Source organism: Strix aluco, chromosome 2, assembly GCF_031877795.1.
Source record: "Strix aluco isolate bStrAlu1 chromosome 2, bStrAlu1.hap1, whole genome shotgun sequence".
Classification (NCBI taxonomy): domain Eukaryota; kingdom Metazoa; phylum Chordata; class Aves; order Strigiformes; family Strigidae; genus Strix; species Strix aluco.
Window position 1 is genome coordinate 42,439,610 of NC_133932.1, and position 17,118 is coordinate 42,456,727.

Sequence of the window (17,118 nt, forward strand, 5' to 3'; positions counted from 1 at the left end):
AGATTAGATTAGCTTGTGACAACACTCAACAGACCCATCCAGCAAACATACTAGTACAAGTAAGTACCACAATTGCAAGTTCAACAAAAGGCTTACCTAAGTATAGGATATGAACTGTTTTCTGAGTAGAAAGAGCAAATATGATAGATCAGTTTAATATGAAAAATTGATCAGAGCTCAGTCTGCAAATATCAGAAAAAACTCTTAATTCTGCATCTGACCAGAACATGATGGCCAGACTCCAGAGTATACTCTCCAAAACATGAAAACTACTGTTTTCAAAGCTTTCAAATATAAAAATATCACCAAATTGAATTTTATCACTGTTTTTTAATCATATTCTATTCCAGTTTTCTTGTTGCATTTTTTTTTACCTGATTAACTTGTAACCTTGGGCCAAGATTAGTATAGATCTCTTTAAGAAGATCTATTGCTCTGTTTGCGATGTCGTCATTTCCCTGAATCACAACCTAGCATAATAAAAAAAAGCATTAGAACATCTTCAACCTTTCTGGTATAAAATTTAAAAACAAAACTAATACATAAGTATCTTGACACAATAGTATATCTAATTATTTTATGAGGTGGAAGTGACTAAAATGCTTAGTTACAAAATACAGTCAATACAACTTACACTAAAGTTAATTATCTAAGAGTCAAAATCATGAATTAATTAATTTAAAGGAGTTCAGAGTTAGCAAAAAAAGCTGATGCTTTATAAACGTAAGTAGTGTTTATATATTCATCTACATTTCCATTTCCACTAGTTTCAGAGAGTAAGACAACTGTTTTTTCAGATGCTTGAACAGTCTACATCACCAAAGATTTAAAACCAGAATTTTAAAATATTTAAATGGCTGTGAGTGGGTGGAAGGGGGACAGGCAAATGAGTTCTGTTTCTAACCTGATAATCTAAATTTCAATTACTAGCCACCAGGTCTGAAAGCAGCCCTTACAAGACAACCCCTGCAGGATACTGAGCTGAAGCTTCATGAGTTCTGTCATGCTGCCAAACAGCAGGGCAGATCCAAGTAAGTTGATTCCCACAACTAAAACATGCTAGCATTATGTGGGCACTTTGTACACAAACACTGTGTGAAAACTTATTAGTATAAAAATTGGGATCTACTTTGGTTTTAACTATTATCACCATGATTAAAATATCTAACCCTTCAACAAGCCACAATCAGAATTACTGAAGACTGTTGCTTTATATACGGCATGTTTTACGAAACACAGCCATAGATAATCACACCACAGTGCGCTACTGTGGGTTCTAATGCAGCTCTTGAAAACTAGAAATACTCTGAAAAAATTAAGTATCAAGTTAGATACCGATATTTTTCACCAATAGATTTGGCAAGCTTCAGAAAGCTACAATCTTCCTTTTGAAAAACTATAACCATATTTAGGCAAAACGTTGTGGATATAAGAGAAAGAATCAGACCGGTAATCACTTGGTCTAATCTAGAATCACTCCAGTTTACCACACCAGAATCAAAGACATGAACTCGCTTATGAAGTGTACAAAACAAAGCTTAATTCTAATGTGCATGTGTGAGAGAGAAACCTACAGATAATTCACCTGGACAGATCTCTTCTTCAACAATGTAGGCAAAATTTTAATCTCATGTGCACACACAAAAATACTTGGTATTTCAAGTAACCGTCCATTAAACATCAGTCTGCAAAGTTACCAACTTGCATACTTGCTGGGAAGATAGTAAGAGTCAATATCCATGTGTTTAGTTTGAAAAAGTACCTTTTTGTAATTTCAGTCTATAACTAATAAATTACACATTCCTAGAAATATAAAAAGAGACTGAGAAAAACTTAGCTGTTAACCTTTCAGATGTTTCCTCCAATTAACTCACCCTCCAAAGGTAGTCTAATCCTATTAATTCCAGATCATCCATCATATAGGCTCGTCTCTTAGCTACTAGCTTTCCTTCTCGACAGTTCACAGCTTTGAAGAAACGTTCAAAACATTTCATTCCATTTTCTGTTAATAGGGAAGGATCCAGCTGAAGCACATTATTTTCAAAGAAGTCCTTATTAATGTCAGGGTCTAAGTCTGGTTCATCCCCCATTAGTTTGGAATACCATTTAAAACAGGCTTCACGATCACAAAGATAAACCGCATTTTCAGCTAAACACTTCCATATTTGCTTCGCCTGAGGGGCACAGAGCCACAGCTGACCATCCTTCAATAAAAATCTTGAGCAAAACAAAAAGACAATTAACAGCACTGTCTAATAGACATCTAGAGTTACAATTCAGTAAAAAGTACAGGCAAAAAGGTGAATATGCATATTAAACATGTATATAAAAAACTTTTATCATCAGTCCATTCATCATTAGTCCCATGATTTCTTAGTAAGTTTGAATGGATCAAGACCTTATAGTCCAAACAAAAAAGAAACAAAATACGGCAAAAAATATTTTACACAAAACCACCAAGCATTGTTTACATATTATAGACAAACAAATGCACATCTCCTAGTATAAACTATTTTCTTTAAAAGTCGGGTCAAAACATAAAAGATTAAATTACTTCTGCAATCACTATGTTTTAGGACTCACTTTAGCCAAATCACAAAATAAGGTATCAATTCTACGGAATACAGCCAGAAGCAGAGGTCAATGAAATGGAATTTTTTCCTTTTATTTAAATAACTTTTTCATTTGTGTTAAATTATTATTAAAGAATTAAGAACTTCAATTCTGAGAGCTAACACTAAGAATGCTTCAGGAAGAACAAATGATAATCAAAGTTCTTCGGAATCACTTTTCTGATTCAAAATATTTTCTGTGTGAAAGAAATCAGGGACTAAGTTATGGCACTGCTTTTCAGAAATTGCTAACTACATATGCTACATTTGACAGCCATGGGATTTTATGAATTCCTTTAACAACTAGTGAACTTAAATTTAAGGAAGTTACAATTTTTAACATGCAGGAGTGATAAATTAAGTCTGCTATCCATATGTTTAACAATTTAATTCATAAAAATTCTTGGTAAAATTTTAAAAAGTAAAAAAAATCTCCCTTCGAAAACAAGTAAAAAAATACTTCAGAACTGACAGTTTGACAGTTCACACATTACTTGTCTAAAAAAAAGGTTAAAACCAAGTAAGAAAAAGCCAAGAGAGGCATAGCCTAAAATCCATCAACACACTGCAGCTCTGTGATGAGCAGAGATCCTTTGTTTTCTCATTTTACTCAAACAGCAGCTGGTCAAAAGTATTCCAAATAATTTTTTTATTCCAACTGCTTTCTAAGGCTCAGTTGTTGATAACCTCAGTGTCTGAAAAACATGTATGTCAGTTTATGATCATGGATTTAAATAGGGTGTGGTACAACAAATAAGGACACATGGACATATCCCTACATGGAATATTTTAAATTTTCAGCTAAGTTACCCCAATACGTATGTAACTGTATCCACATGCACATTATATTCAAGTCAGTAGGGTTCTGCACACAGACAGAAAAAGCCCATACAAATCTTAGTGCAAAATCAGCCTTCCAATTGCAAAGACCCTAATAAACTTTATTTTAATATTCAAATACTAGCATAGAAGCCCTCTGGGAAAAGAACTAAACCAACAAAACAAAAAGATTTGGTGTATTTTTGCATCTGAGTTTTGAAAGAAGTTAACACAGCAACTTAAAGCTAGATAAGAGAGATACTGAGGTTTTTTTTTTTTTTTTGTTAAAAGTATTTAAAGCATTTTTGAAGAGTTAAACAAATGATCAAGTTAAAACTAACCGTAAGAAGTTAAGTCGCTCCTGTACTTCCTGCACATGACTGTATCTGCTTCCTGGTCTTACAGTTTGAGGATCATATTCACCATGCTCTGCAAATATAAAAAGTTTTATAAGACAATACATTCAGAAAAGATATGCTGACTCTAAAAGACAGGACATATTTGAAGACTTGTTAGTCTCAATATACTTAAAACCACTCAAAACCCAACATGTTTTCTGTAAGGTGTATGAAGATAATTTTCAGCAGTCTGCTACCAGTTCGTATTTCATCCTAAATTAAAATGAGTATAGGTAAAGACTACTGAGGTCTATAATCAAATCAACAACTATATGCAGATACATGTGGTCATCATTCAGTATAATGAAAGCATTACAGAACAATTAAGAACCTGCATTCCACTTACTCCAATCAATTTTTCCTTATTTCAAGTAGTCAGTTTGAAGTCAGAAGTCAGTCAAAATAAAAGTATACCAAGCATATAATTCTGAGGGTGCTTTAGTTTCGTTACAGAGCATCTTTTCAAAAATTTCAGTTTTTCATTTTTAGGGTTTTTCCTCTCCAGAGGAAATCACAATTCCAGTTCTTTAACACTTTTATAAGCAGCTGTGTGACATCACTTTATTTACTGCAAGTTTCAAGCACAAACCCAAATGCCTCTAACACCGACAACCATGAAGCAGAAGTTGAGTAACTGAAAATAAGACAAGAAGCCAAACTTTTACCTGCATTTTACCAAATCTCAGCATAATATTTTGTTTAACAAACAGCTGTTTGCTTCCTAGGAACTTGGTTTTGGTGTGGTTTTGTTTGATGTTTGGGGTTTTTTGTCTGTCTGTTTGAAGTCAGAGACACAATTTAGATCCCTACTTGCACTACCTTGATCTGTACCAATAATATTTCATCATGACACATCCATTATGACAGCTCCATTATAAAGTGATTAATGAATTAATGCTACATTTCTTGTTTGCAAAGGTATACAGATAGCATTTAACTAAGATGACCCAGCTCTGGGAAACTGTGTCATGATAACATCCAGACTCATAGTAAAATTTATCTTCAGAACTGAACATCAGTATCTCCTATTATATCAAGGAGGGGTGAAAAACCCCCAAAACAAAACAAACAAGTTTAAGAGCTGAAGTGCATCATCAGTGTTTCAAAATTAGAGAAGAACAATTGTCATAAATACTGATTTCTATAATGTGCAAAAGGCACATTAGCTTAAAAATCAAATAAAAGGGAAAACAGAAAACTGGTAGTTAACTGATGTCTACGTAACTGGAGATATTATGTTCACCAGAAATCCTTCCAAAATGTAAATTATGACAACATAATAATAATTATTAAATTATTATAATTATTATTAAATTTAAATTATGATAATATACTAATGAAGTGAGCATAAATGGGCATAAAGGAAGAAATGTGAAAAAAATTCCAAAGAAAGACTATTAAAAGTAGCAGAACAAAAATGATTTAAGTATTAGAAGCAGAAAACCTGAAAAATATGCTGTGGGTCTAGCAGAAGAAACAATTATGGTAGATAATCATATTGCAGAGAAATTAAAACTAATTACTTCAAGTGTTGGGTGTTTTGGGTGATTTTTTTGTTTTTGCTGCAGGGGGAAGGTGGTGGTGGTGTTGTTTGCTTGTTTTAACTATGGGGACTATCTGGGTTTTTTTTCCTGAATAGAGATTAATTCACAGACACAAGTGTCAGTAGTGGCAATGATAGAAGAATTCAAGGCCAGTCAGTTGCTCAAAGGCAGTATGTATGCACTTAAGAATTCTGAAAAACTCTGAACTACAAAGAAATTCAGTCTCCCTAAATATTCTCCATCTCAGCTTCTTTGTACATTTGCCTGATTTATTTTCTACACTGTTCATCCCACAGCAAGTCCAAGTCTGATTCCCTTAAAAATCTCTTCTACATACAGTACCAGAAGAATGAACAGAGAAATTACAGATCACAAAATGACTGGTTGAAAATTTAAGTATAATTAGTGATAAACACACACGGAAGATCATATGGCACTATTTCTACACATAATTACATTTCATTAACACTTTGGGGTTTTTTTTATTACTTCAGAAAAACAGAAGCTAAAAGAGAACTTGCTAGCAATCTTTTAAAATTTTCAAAAGGTAAATAGTCAAAAAGATGAAACTGTGACCTCTTCTTTCAGGACTACACAATGCAGTAGCAGTTGTCTCATCTCATAAAGGACTTTGCAGAGTTGGAGGAAAGGGTGAGTTCAGTAGAAGAGAAAGTCATAGATCATGGAAAAAATTCTGAATCATAGATTACACTTTTCTTTAACCTTAAAAAAGCAAACATATAAAAGGGAGCGTGACAGAAAAAAATATGCATTAGTGAGTAACAGGAGAACAGGAACACTGTTCTTCATCACAGAACACAACTATGGAAGCCTTCAAGGAAAATAAAGATACACCAAATTCAAAATTAATTTTAAAAAAATATCACAAATTACACAGTAATTGTGGCATTAACTACCAGAAAGATCCATGGGCAACTAGATGGGTTTTTTCTATGGCATTTGTTTGACCTGTGATGTTTGGATGTTTGCTTTAAATTTTCTCCATCTCATTTACCTTCTCTAGCTAAGCTTAATTCTACAGCTGTTCAGTTCTTTCTTTTTCCCCTCACAATCATAATCTTCCTTCTTCTCCTTTCAATTATTCCTGCCCCCTGCATCTTTCCTCCTCCTCCAGGAAAGTATGGAAGGCAAACTTCACAGCACTCTATGTTCTGCTCTATTTAGTATACAGAATTGAAACTGAAATTGCACAGCAACTGTGTATCACAGTCTTAGTACAGTATCTGGAACATTAGGACGTATTTTCTGGCTGCCCTTAATCAAGTAATAAAGCATCTAATAAAAAAATCCAATCCACTGTTCATCTGTTTTCATACTCTGATGCAAACAAGTAGAAGTTCTGCGGCAGCTTCATCTCAAGAAAGCACACGTTTAATTGCTTTGTAATTAAATTAAATTTAAACTTTTTGCACACTTGCAATTCCTATCATGCTGAAGGTGTTTATATTACTGCTTTACCGAGTCATTACAGTTGAGGAGGGGCAGGGCAATGGGACATGTTTTTTGGCACAAGAAAAGAATCATGCAAAGGTATCTAATTATTATGCCAAGTTCATCAACAATTTGATAGGTAAACAATATTGTCGAAAACGACCTTTTGGCTTCAGAGTTCAAAACTAATTGAAATTAATGAATACTAGTTCATACATTAACAGCACGTGTAGGCTGTTTTTGGACAAAGACAGCACTGCATTAGAATATAGTTGCCAATCATGTTTCCTACCTAACCATGAGGCCAAACCACAGATTTCATAGCTGGCCAAAGTCCAAGAGAAAGACAGACTCACTAGAATCAGAGATATAATTAAGATGCAAAGTTCGTTATAAATGAAATTGCATTTTTGTATCACTTCAGCAAAGTTAAAGAGCACTCCAACAGCTTACAGAAGTTACATGAAATAGTACTTTTTCTATTCCACCTTCCTGGAGAAGACTAAGCCTAAGACAGGCTTTTGAACAGAACAAAGCATTTAGTATTATTCTAACATTAATTAGTTCAATGCTATCATTAATTAAGGAACTTGAATTAGGGTAACCCCCCTCATGTATTCCTGAATAGAGAAATACAGCTGCAGCACGCAGATTTAGTTTAAATGGCATTCTCATTGACCTATACCTGGCTGAATCATAGAACAGTTTGGGTCAGAAGGGACCTTAAAGATCACCTAGTTCCAACCCCCCTGCCATGGGCAGGGACACCTTCCACTAGACCCCGCTGCTCAAAGCCCCGACCAACCTGGCCTTGAACACTTCCAGGGAGGGGGAATCCACAGCTTCTCTGGGCAACCTGTTCCAATTTCTTCTTTATATCTAATCTAAATCTACCCTCTTTCAGTTTAAAGCCTTTACCCCTCATCCTATCACTACCTCCCTGATAAAGAGTGCCTCCCCATCTTTTCTGTAGGTCCGCTTTAAGTACTGAAAGGCCACAGTTAAGGTCTCCCTGGAGCCTTCTCTTTTCCAGGCTGAACAACCCCAACTCTCTCAGCCTGTCCTCACAAGGGAGGTGCTCCAGCCCCCAATCATCTTCATGGCCTCCTCTGGACTCACTCAAGCAAGTCCATGTCTGTCTTATGTTGGACTCTGTAGCTGGACACAGCACTGCAGGTGGGGTCACAGGACAGTGGAGTAGAGGGGGAGAATCACCTCCCTCAACCTGCTGGTCACGATTCTCTTGATGCAGCCCAGGATACAGTTGGCTTTCCGGGCTGCGAGTGCACGTTGCTGGCTCATAGTCAGTCTTCCATCCACTAATACCCCCAAGTCCTTCTCCACAGGGATGCTCTCAATCCACCCATTGCCCAGCCTGTATTTGTGCTTGGGATTGCCCTGACCCATGTTCAGGACCTTGCCCTTGGCCTTGTTGAACTCCATGAGGTTCAGACAGGCCCACCTCTCAAGCTTGTCCAGGTCCCTCTGGATGGCACATCCCTTCCCTCCAGCATGTCAACTGCATAACACAGCTTGGTGTCATCAGCAAACTTGCTGAGGGTGCACTCAATCCCATTGTCCATGTTGCCAACAAAGATGTTAAACAGCACTGGTGCCAATACTGACCCCTGAGGAATGCCACTCAGGGCTATTCTCTTCATAAAGCACCACTATTCAAACAGGTCCTCGAGGATGTATTTTGGATATCTTCTACCAAGTACTCCAAAATTAAATTAATTCCAAAATTAAAGATGTCTAAGCAAACTTACCCAAGCACTGGAAGACACATACACACATGCAAATGCCTGTCCTCTCCAAACAATGTGCAAATACCCTGCCCTCTCCAAACAATCTACATTGAATGTCTATGTAACATACTGTGTCACTTCTGAGATGTAACTGGAAAGTTCGTAGGATGTTATGATTCCAGGGTAGAATGGTTCCTAGTTCCAGTCAGTAGACAGAGGAAGGAAGGGGGGCACGTAAATCTCCTCTCAATTCTGTTGGCTTAATTCAGTATATAAAGTACTGTGGTCCAGGGTAACAAGGAGTTTCCTGGTCCATCATTCTCCTTCACTTCCCTACTTCTACCTCAGTAGCTAGAAAGCTCATCCAGAACAGGGGTGTAAATTCATCAGCAAAGGCTTGAATGTAGCCTGAAATATATAAATACTAACACGATGTGCTGCCAAAGTGTTGCTGATAACAAATGCAGTGAGAAAGCAACTAAACAGAAATGGGACTTGCATGGTAAAAAGAAACACTATCCCTGTGGTTTGAAGTCCTTCTCCCTGACAAATTCCAAACACTGGCTTCAAATTCAGGTGATAAAAAGAACTTCTCAAAGGAGCCTACAAAAATTCAAAACTAGAAGTGGGACAAAATCCAAGATTATTATTAGGACTTTCCACAAAAATAACCACCCTAGCCTAAGTAGGGCAAGATGATGTTTATCAATCCACGGATAAATAAGTGCTGCTACTTCCTCATATTCTGCTGTAAAACACACCACATTTTCAATTAGGAAACAAAATGTCTACATTTTAAGCTCTTCTTGCCCAATTAGATACCACAAAGGCTATCAACCCCACAGATGCTTGAAAATTAAACAAATAAACTTTATAGTTATTTCATTATGAGAATTTACTTTTAACTCCATTTTCAGCTGGAGTTTTCATACAGTCTATTTATAAGGCAATTTCTATTTTAAAACTTACCTTTAGCATACTGTCTCATGCTTTCCATATAGGCAGAGAGATTTTCTGCAACCAATGTAACTAGGGCATGATTGTGCTGAAGTTGATTGATTAAGTCATGTCGGTAAAACACATGGGGACTTCGCTGAGTTTGACTGAAATTAAAATACAAGTGTTATAAGAAAAGCAGAGAAGTCTTGCACCTAACAGTTCAGAAATCAGTTTAAAGAAACTCATCTTTGATGCATGTTCCAAATTTTCCTAAAAGACCTCTAATAGAAAGCACATTAAGTCTCTGACAATACTTTTTTTTTATTCTGACGTACCAACAACTCTTACCAGTTATTAAATGCAGTTAATTTATGAGGATTATACACTTACAGTATGTATGAAAAATATCAAAGCAATCTGAGCAGCTCAGTATGCTGGAGGAAGAATATCTGCAGCAAGACAGGAATAGAAATACCTGCCCACAAACTGCATAGTAAAGACAGAGACCCTCAACTGTAATGTAACTACAGTATGCATAACCACAGTTTCTTCCACATCCATTTGATATTATTTTCTAAATTTAATATTAAAACACTAAGTAAAACTAGGTCAATTTTCAAAACGAAAGCTCATGGTCTTAAAACTATCGTGAAAGAACACTAGCCAATATCACACCAATTGTTTCAATACCTAAAAAAACTGTAACTCTGCATTGTTTTCCTAACAATATCTATCTGAAAAAAATGTTGGTACAAACATAAAAAAACACAGTTACACAGAGCACATAATCTAAGAAAAAACAGAAAAGAAATGCCCCGAATAATTAATTAGATGATCATTTAAGTCTATTATCAAGACCTGACCAAAAATGCTGTTTTTAAACAATACTAGACATATTTAGATTACAAAAGCAAACTGCAAGAGAAAATACATAGCCTGGGTCCAAAATCCATGAACAATCCATACTATGAACATTACTGAATTCTACAACTTAGGGACTAATCACCTCTTCAGAACAGTCTCAAAATGCCTCAACTTCTGTAGATCAGACCACTGATCTCAGCTGCATAAACAATGCAAACCTGCACTGCTCTTCCATGGTAAAGAGAGAAAAAAAGGAAAAAAGCAGGGGTGAGGGGGAGGGGAGGGAGACGACGTGTTGTACTGCCACTCAGCTGATCCAGTAGCCTGCCCTGAAGAAATATAAATGTGATTTCAGAACTCCTTTCTCCTTTCCTTCAACACTTAAGAAAGTAGACCCCAGAATTAGCTGAACGGACTACAGGTAGGAATTCTCATCCTTCCTAGGAAACAGGGTCTCCATATTACATGACCTACAGCACTCTATCACCACACCTTTTGAAAACAGTAAAGAAGGCAAGAAATCCCAGTTCCAACACCAGCTGATAATGATCTTGCAGCTGACAACCACATTTCACTCCAGATGTAACAACAGCAGCTAAACTGACTCACTGGACCAAAGATCACTGTCAATCTGGGTTTAAAAGAGAAGCTATCAACATCCTTCCAGTAATTTTGTTGCCTACAACCAACAGTTTGGCCTGCTAAGTACAGAGGTCTTCAGAAGATTAAATTAATAATAATTAGATAATATTATTTAGCAAAGCTTTGCAAAACAGCTTGAAAGACGCACTTAAAACACAAATTGTGTTTAAAAAAAAAAAAAAGATTCAGACATTAGTCAGAGAGAAAACAGAATGGATGGGAAGTATGAAGGAAGAAAACATACAGGACTTCATACACCCAGAAAGAACATTCTCTGTTTTCACTTTGAGAAACTTTCCAATTACACTTCATTCCATCTTAGCCAACCCTCCTTGCTCAGCATAAACCAGCAGCACAACCAGCAAAAGACTGGATGTCTCTAGTGGCTACCTGAGATGTTACCTCTAGATAGAAAGATGCATTTACAAAGGGTAACAGTAAATAAGAACACTGACTATTTGGGAAACACATATGATGAAACAACTAAAGGAACAAACAGAAGCAAGATGGGGGATTTTGCAGAATCAAGCTATTGGAGTATGTATTTATATACTCATTATGCATTTGTATTAATCTTACAAAGTACAGCAAAAAGAAAGCTTTATCAGCAGAAGACAATCTTCTGCACTAGACATTTTTTACTTTTCTCCTTTCTCAACCACATGCACAAACAGTAAATTTGGACACATGGATTCATATTGGTTAGCATCTACTTACAGCAGTTGAATAATTGTAATAACTAGAGTTATGAACAAGTTGTGAGTTGTTACACAGTATTTGTGAGCAACATTTAAGATGTTATTTTGATCATCTGCTAGGATGGAGTCAAAGGCAAGACGATTGTCTTTGGGCACAGAAAAAAGCTAATCTGGCAAGACTTTCTAGAATTAAAGCAAACTCCACATGCAACTATAGAATTACTCCTTAGGTATCTGAAGTTAGGCTGTACGATGATGTTGCCATTGGGACATATTCCTTCAGCAGTAACTGAGGAGTGTGAAAAATTGAAGGTAACGGCAAAACTCAACTTTTCATTGTGCTTCTACTAAATGGGTATCAAAAACCAATGTGTAACAGGACAAATTAACGTTTTGAAATGGATGCCAAAGTACATTACAAATACTAAAAAGGGTATTTTATAGTTAGAATCCATGCTTATGTGGTAGAAAAATACTGGCAAAGTGACAAAAGCAAAATTCCAAACAACTTAATTTAAATGGATGTGCTGGGTGTGCATGGCAGGGTTTTTGGTAGTGGGGGAGAGGGCTACAGAGGTGGCCCCCTGTGAGAAGCTTCTCAAAAGCTCCCCTGGCTTCACGTTGAACCGGCCTCTGGCCAAGGCTAAGTCAGTTAGCAACAGTGACTGCACCTCTGCTGTAACATATTTAAGAAAGAGAACCTTGGGGGGTGTTGGGACTTGTGAGGAGGAATTAGGAGAAGGACACCTATGTGAACACCGAGGTCAGTGGAAGGAAGGAGGATGAAGGGGGGGAGGTGTGCTGGAGCAGAGATCCCCCCTGTATCCCCTGGTGAGACACAGGGCTGCTCCCCTGCCACGCATGGAGATCACCGCAGGAGCAGAGATTCGCCTGCGGCCTGTGGAGGACCCCACACTGGAGCGGGCAGCGGCACCCAAAGAAGGCCAGAACTCTGTGAGCAGAAGCCCCCGCTGCTGTAGTTTGGCGCTGGGAGGACTGCAACACATGGGGATTACCCACGCCAGAGCATCTCAAGAAGAATGCATCCCCTGGGGAGGACTCACAACAGATAAAGTTCATAGAGGACTGCCTCCCATGAGAGGGACGCCAGGTGGAGCAGGGGGAAGAAAGCAGAAGAGTGCTCCCCACCACTTACAGGAAGGAGCAGCAGACTGACTGCACCCCCTGTCCCCTGCCCCGCTGGTGGGGAAGAGGTGGAGGTATCAGGAACACAACTGAGCCTGGAAAAAGGGAAGGGTTGGGGGGAGGTGTTTTTAACATATGGTAATGCTTCTCACTGTCCCATTCTGTCTATTAAGTGTTGTTGTTGTTAGTATTCTGAATTAAAGTGATGTTCTTTTTCTTCCCGTAACAAGTCTGCCTGTTGCCCATGACTATAGTAGGTGAGCCACCCCTCTCTGTCCTTATCTCAATTCCTGAGCCTTTTGCTTCATTTTCTCCTTCCCAGCACTGGGTGGGTGGGGGTGGGAAGGGGTGAGTGAACAGCTGTGTGGTGCTCAGTTGCCCGCTGGGCTCAACCCACAACAGTGGATTTAAAAGAAATTATTCATCTGCACATATAACTTGCCCAACATACTACTACACATGTAACTCAGCTTTTGAAGCTGAGAATTCGTCTACTAGATGAGCAAATGCTATGTACTATTAAAAGCAGACATTAAAAGACCAAATAGCAGTGACCAAATCCAGCAAATTCTACTATTTAGACTAAAAAGTGACTTGAAGCTAGCATCATTGTTTCCTTTAAAGCACTAACAAAACCCTTAACTCTTACAGAAGGTCCTCTCAAGTGCTCAGTTGATTCTTCTGGGCAAATAATTTAGGAGACCAGCCTTATACTGCTTGAGTAGATAGATATAGGTCAAATTTAAGTGCTTGAAACTGGTCCATCAGCCAACACAATCAGTACACTAAAGGTCAGTATTTTGAGTAATAAAGTTGACTATTCCTTAATATTAGTAAGAATCCTCGTACCTAAGTAAGAATTCTTTTCTTATGCTGCTGCAATTCTAGTTAAGCTAAACTTCCTGAAACATGTGGCATTTCTTTGTGGTCAGGAGTTAAATTTTGCCAAACGAATTGTATAACCAATTTGTCACTTTGCTCAACTGCATGAATAACTAGCAACAATTAAATCCTCCTCCTCAAAAGAGTCTCTACAGTGCCAATGGCATAAGATAATTTATACTTCTTTTTGCCAAGAATCAGCAGCCTAAATTGTTCTGGACCGAGCTTTTAATTGCCAGTGCCAATCAACTGAACCACCCCAAAGGAGTAGTATATAGATTATGGAATTAATGTTGCACACAGAAAGCTCTGTGAAATGTCTTTGAGGCAGTTGTCACAAACATCTGTTTTGATTGATTTTCGATCCAAATTCTAGAAGGATGTTAATTAAAGTCTAAAGTCAAATACGGTAAGCAAATAGGAACAGGTATTGGATGCATGCTTTACAATTTCCAAACTGTATCGAATGTTAAGAGTTATCAGAAAACTCTGAGGACTAGCAAGTCACCAAGTACTTCAAAATGATGTTTTCACTCACAGGTTTTCCAGTCACCTGGGCAGTAATACTACCTGACTAAAAAAACTCCCTCAACAGTAACTTGCTCATAAAAGCTCTCCACAGGAAGAGGTTAAGTCCCTTGATTAAAACCTTTAATTCAAAGTTTACTTTCTTGCCATACGTGTTTTCAAATTCTGTATAAAAATGAGGAATGAAAGAGATGGTCTGACAAAACATACTATATATATATACACACACACACACTGTACATATGCCATACAGGGAACCTAAATTTCCACAATCAAAAGAAGTTAGGTTCCTCCCAAAATTAATTCACAGAGCAGAAACCTAATTAGTGCCTTGAATGAGCTCTGCTTCGATAATTACTTAAAGCAAAGCCTCTCTGTTAAGGCATTGTGCCAAAAACTGTTCAACTTGAACTACCATGAATAACCAGGTATCTACAGTCACCTACAGCATGTAAAAGGTTAAGGACCCCAAGACACAGAAAACAAACTTATGTGCTAATCGGCAGGTAACTTTGTGACCTTGTTGGAAAAACCTCAAACAATCACTAATGTTAAACTGTAAAGGATTAAAATGTCATGAAAATTGAGAAAGATGTTGCAAACTAAAGCCAGGAATGCCATATTATTGCAGCTCCTTAAAACAGTATCAGTAAGAAGATAGTGTTATGTAAACAGAAGGCTTATTTTCTTCAACTCTCCTTGCCTTGATCCTTCTTGTAAGTAGACTAATAGCAACATTGATTTTAATTCTTTATCTGCTTACAAGAATTAAAAAAATTATGCAACACTGATAAGCAAACAATATTTTTCTGGAGTTTGTGAAAATTCTGATGTGGATACAAAAACTGTTAGGGGCACAGAATATCAAATATTTCTATAGCGAGAAGACATTTAAAACACTGAAAAACAAGCACATATATTTTAACAAGTCCAAACAGACAATGGCTTTTCTTTTTTCCTGCCTTTGAGAAACAAACCAACCAACCTCCCGTCACTCCCAACCAAAAAAAAAACCAAAAATTAAAACAAACCCAACACATTTGCAATCTTTTCCATTCAGGACAGAGAATCAGTAGAGTATTTTTCCCAGAAAAAAAAAGTCATCTTTGATTTCAAGTATATAAACTAGATGACCTGTATAAATTTATCATGAAAGAATAGGGATAGGTGGGTATTTTTGTGTACATATATGCATATAAAATATATTTCTATTTTGTAAACCAATTCCATCGTTAGGCAGGGCAGTCCATGTATAATAGAAAAACGATCCCAGATTTTCCAGAAATCAGACTACTATTCTAAAAAATTAATAAAAACATGTTCTTACTGAACCTAGGTGTCTGAATTTAAAGGTTATTTATACACATTAAAACAAACTCAAGAACATCTTCAAACACAGGTTAAGGTTTTACCTAAGCTTTCCCTGCCTCTTTTAAAAAAAATAAAATTTGTCTCATTCCAACCCATTCAACTTTTAACAGACAAAATTTTATTTGCATTCCATTCTTACCTCAAGTTTTGTGGTGCTTCACCAAACAAACTGCAAATTTCTCTAATCTGTTTCAGTGCAGGAATGACCCATTTGTCATTTGTGCGAAGCTCTTCTATAAAACGATCTATCCACTGGATCTTTTGTGTATCTCGATCCTTAAAGAACAAGCATTTATAATGAAAATCAAGAATACTGCAGAAACTATCATCATTCCCTTACTTTATTTGTTTCCAAGATAGAACATACAAAAGCCACACAAATACTAAATCAACTGAGTTCTGCAGCACACAAGCATAAGAAAAGTATCTGAGCAGCACTACACGTTGGCAGAAGCTATCAGTGTGTTACAAACTCTCCGCCTTCAAGCACCCAAGCATTCAGTATGTATAAGAAAACCTGTAGCTAGAGAGGATCATCTGTGTCTAAATAATTTGCTCTTTTCCTTCCTTCATTTATTTCTACTCACTGGTACTCAGAGTAAACTGCTATGAAATATCAAGAAACAATGAGAAACTGTTTCTTAACAACTAAGAAACAAAACCTGCCAGCGGCATTCTGAACCACAATGAATTATTATTCTGGCAGACTTACACAGAAGTTTGGGTGGGGAAGGAGAGCATGTAACAGTTTTCACTGTCCTTTACTAGATCCTTTCTAATATTCTACCAGACGCCATAAGGACTTATATTGAAAAAAAAAACAATCCACGCAAACAAATTAGCATAATCAAGTTCAGAAAAAAGCAAAGACCAGAGCAGGGCTGTTTTCCCTTTCTCCCTGTTTACTTTGGTAGCATTCTTCTCCACTTCCCCCTATGTTGTCATTACAGTATGTCACCAACTGAAACAAGACAGGCAAACTGCTATATTTCACTCTTTCCAATTAAAGCATGAACTGTGTTATTTAAAGTATGTCCCATAACATTTTAAAAGTACATGGATGTTCGTAGAATAACACAGATCTATGATAACAAACACTTTTGTTAAATTATCAAATCACTTGATTTTTTCATGGGGGATGGAAGGAAACTGTCAGTAACTGATTTCACAACAAAATACACCAGATTACTCACCTGTGAACAGCTGTAATCTAAAATTTTAATATGGGCACTAAGAGCCTGGTCCATGATATCAACTGGTACATCATCACTATGAGCCAAATTCCACAGAAGGTTCAGCACTTTGTGTGCCATCACCCCATCCTTGTCATCCTCTGCAAGACGACGAATTAACTCAAGTAGTTTCTCACGCTGTTTTTTGCTTGCATTTGTCCAACTTGCCTAAGAAAATATTTTGACATGAAAACCAGACTTTAATTCCATACATAACCTGCACCATTAACAAATGATGCAACA

The 17,118-nt window shown here is 37.0% G+C and overlaps 1 protein-coding gene across 5 annotated transcripts in view; it reads right to left on the minus strand.

The window, feature by feature from the left end:
• USP9X (ubiquitin specific peptidase 9 X-linked) overlaps positions 1 to 17,118 on the minus strand; it is a 107,359-nt gene that overhangs the window by 45,147 nt on the left and 45,094 nt on the right. For all 5 annotated transcript variants that reach the window (XM_074814526.1, XM_074814522.1, XM_074814523.1 and 2 more), the window contains 6 exons: positions 16,837 to 17,043; positions 15,783 to 15,919; positions 9,543 to 9,676; positions 3,773 to 3,860; positions 1,875 to 2,217; positions 375 to 470 (listed from right to left, as the gene is read on the minus strand). In XM_074814526.1, coding sequence (XP_074670627.1) covers positions 375 to 470; positions 1,875 to 2,217; positions 3,773 to 3,860; positions 9,543 to 9,676; positions 15,783 to 15,919; positions 16,837 to 17,043 — 1,005 coding nt within the window. The remainder of the gene's footprint in view (positions 1 to 374; positions 471 to 1,874; positions 2,218 to 3,772; positions 3,861 to 9,542; positions 9,677 to 15,782; positions 15,920 to 16,836; positions 17,044 to 17,118) is intronic.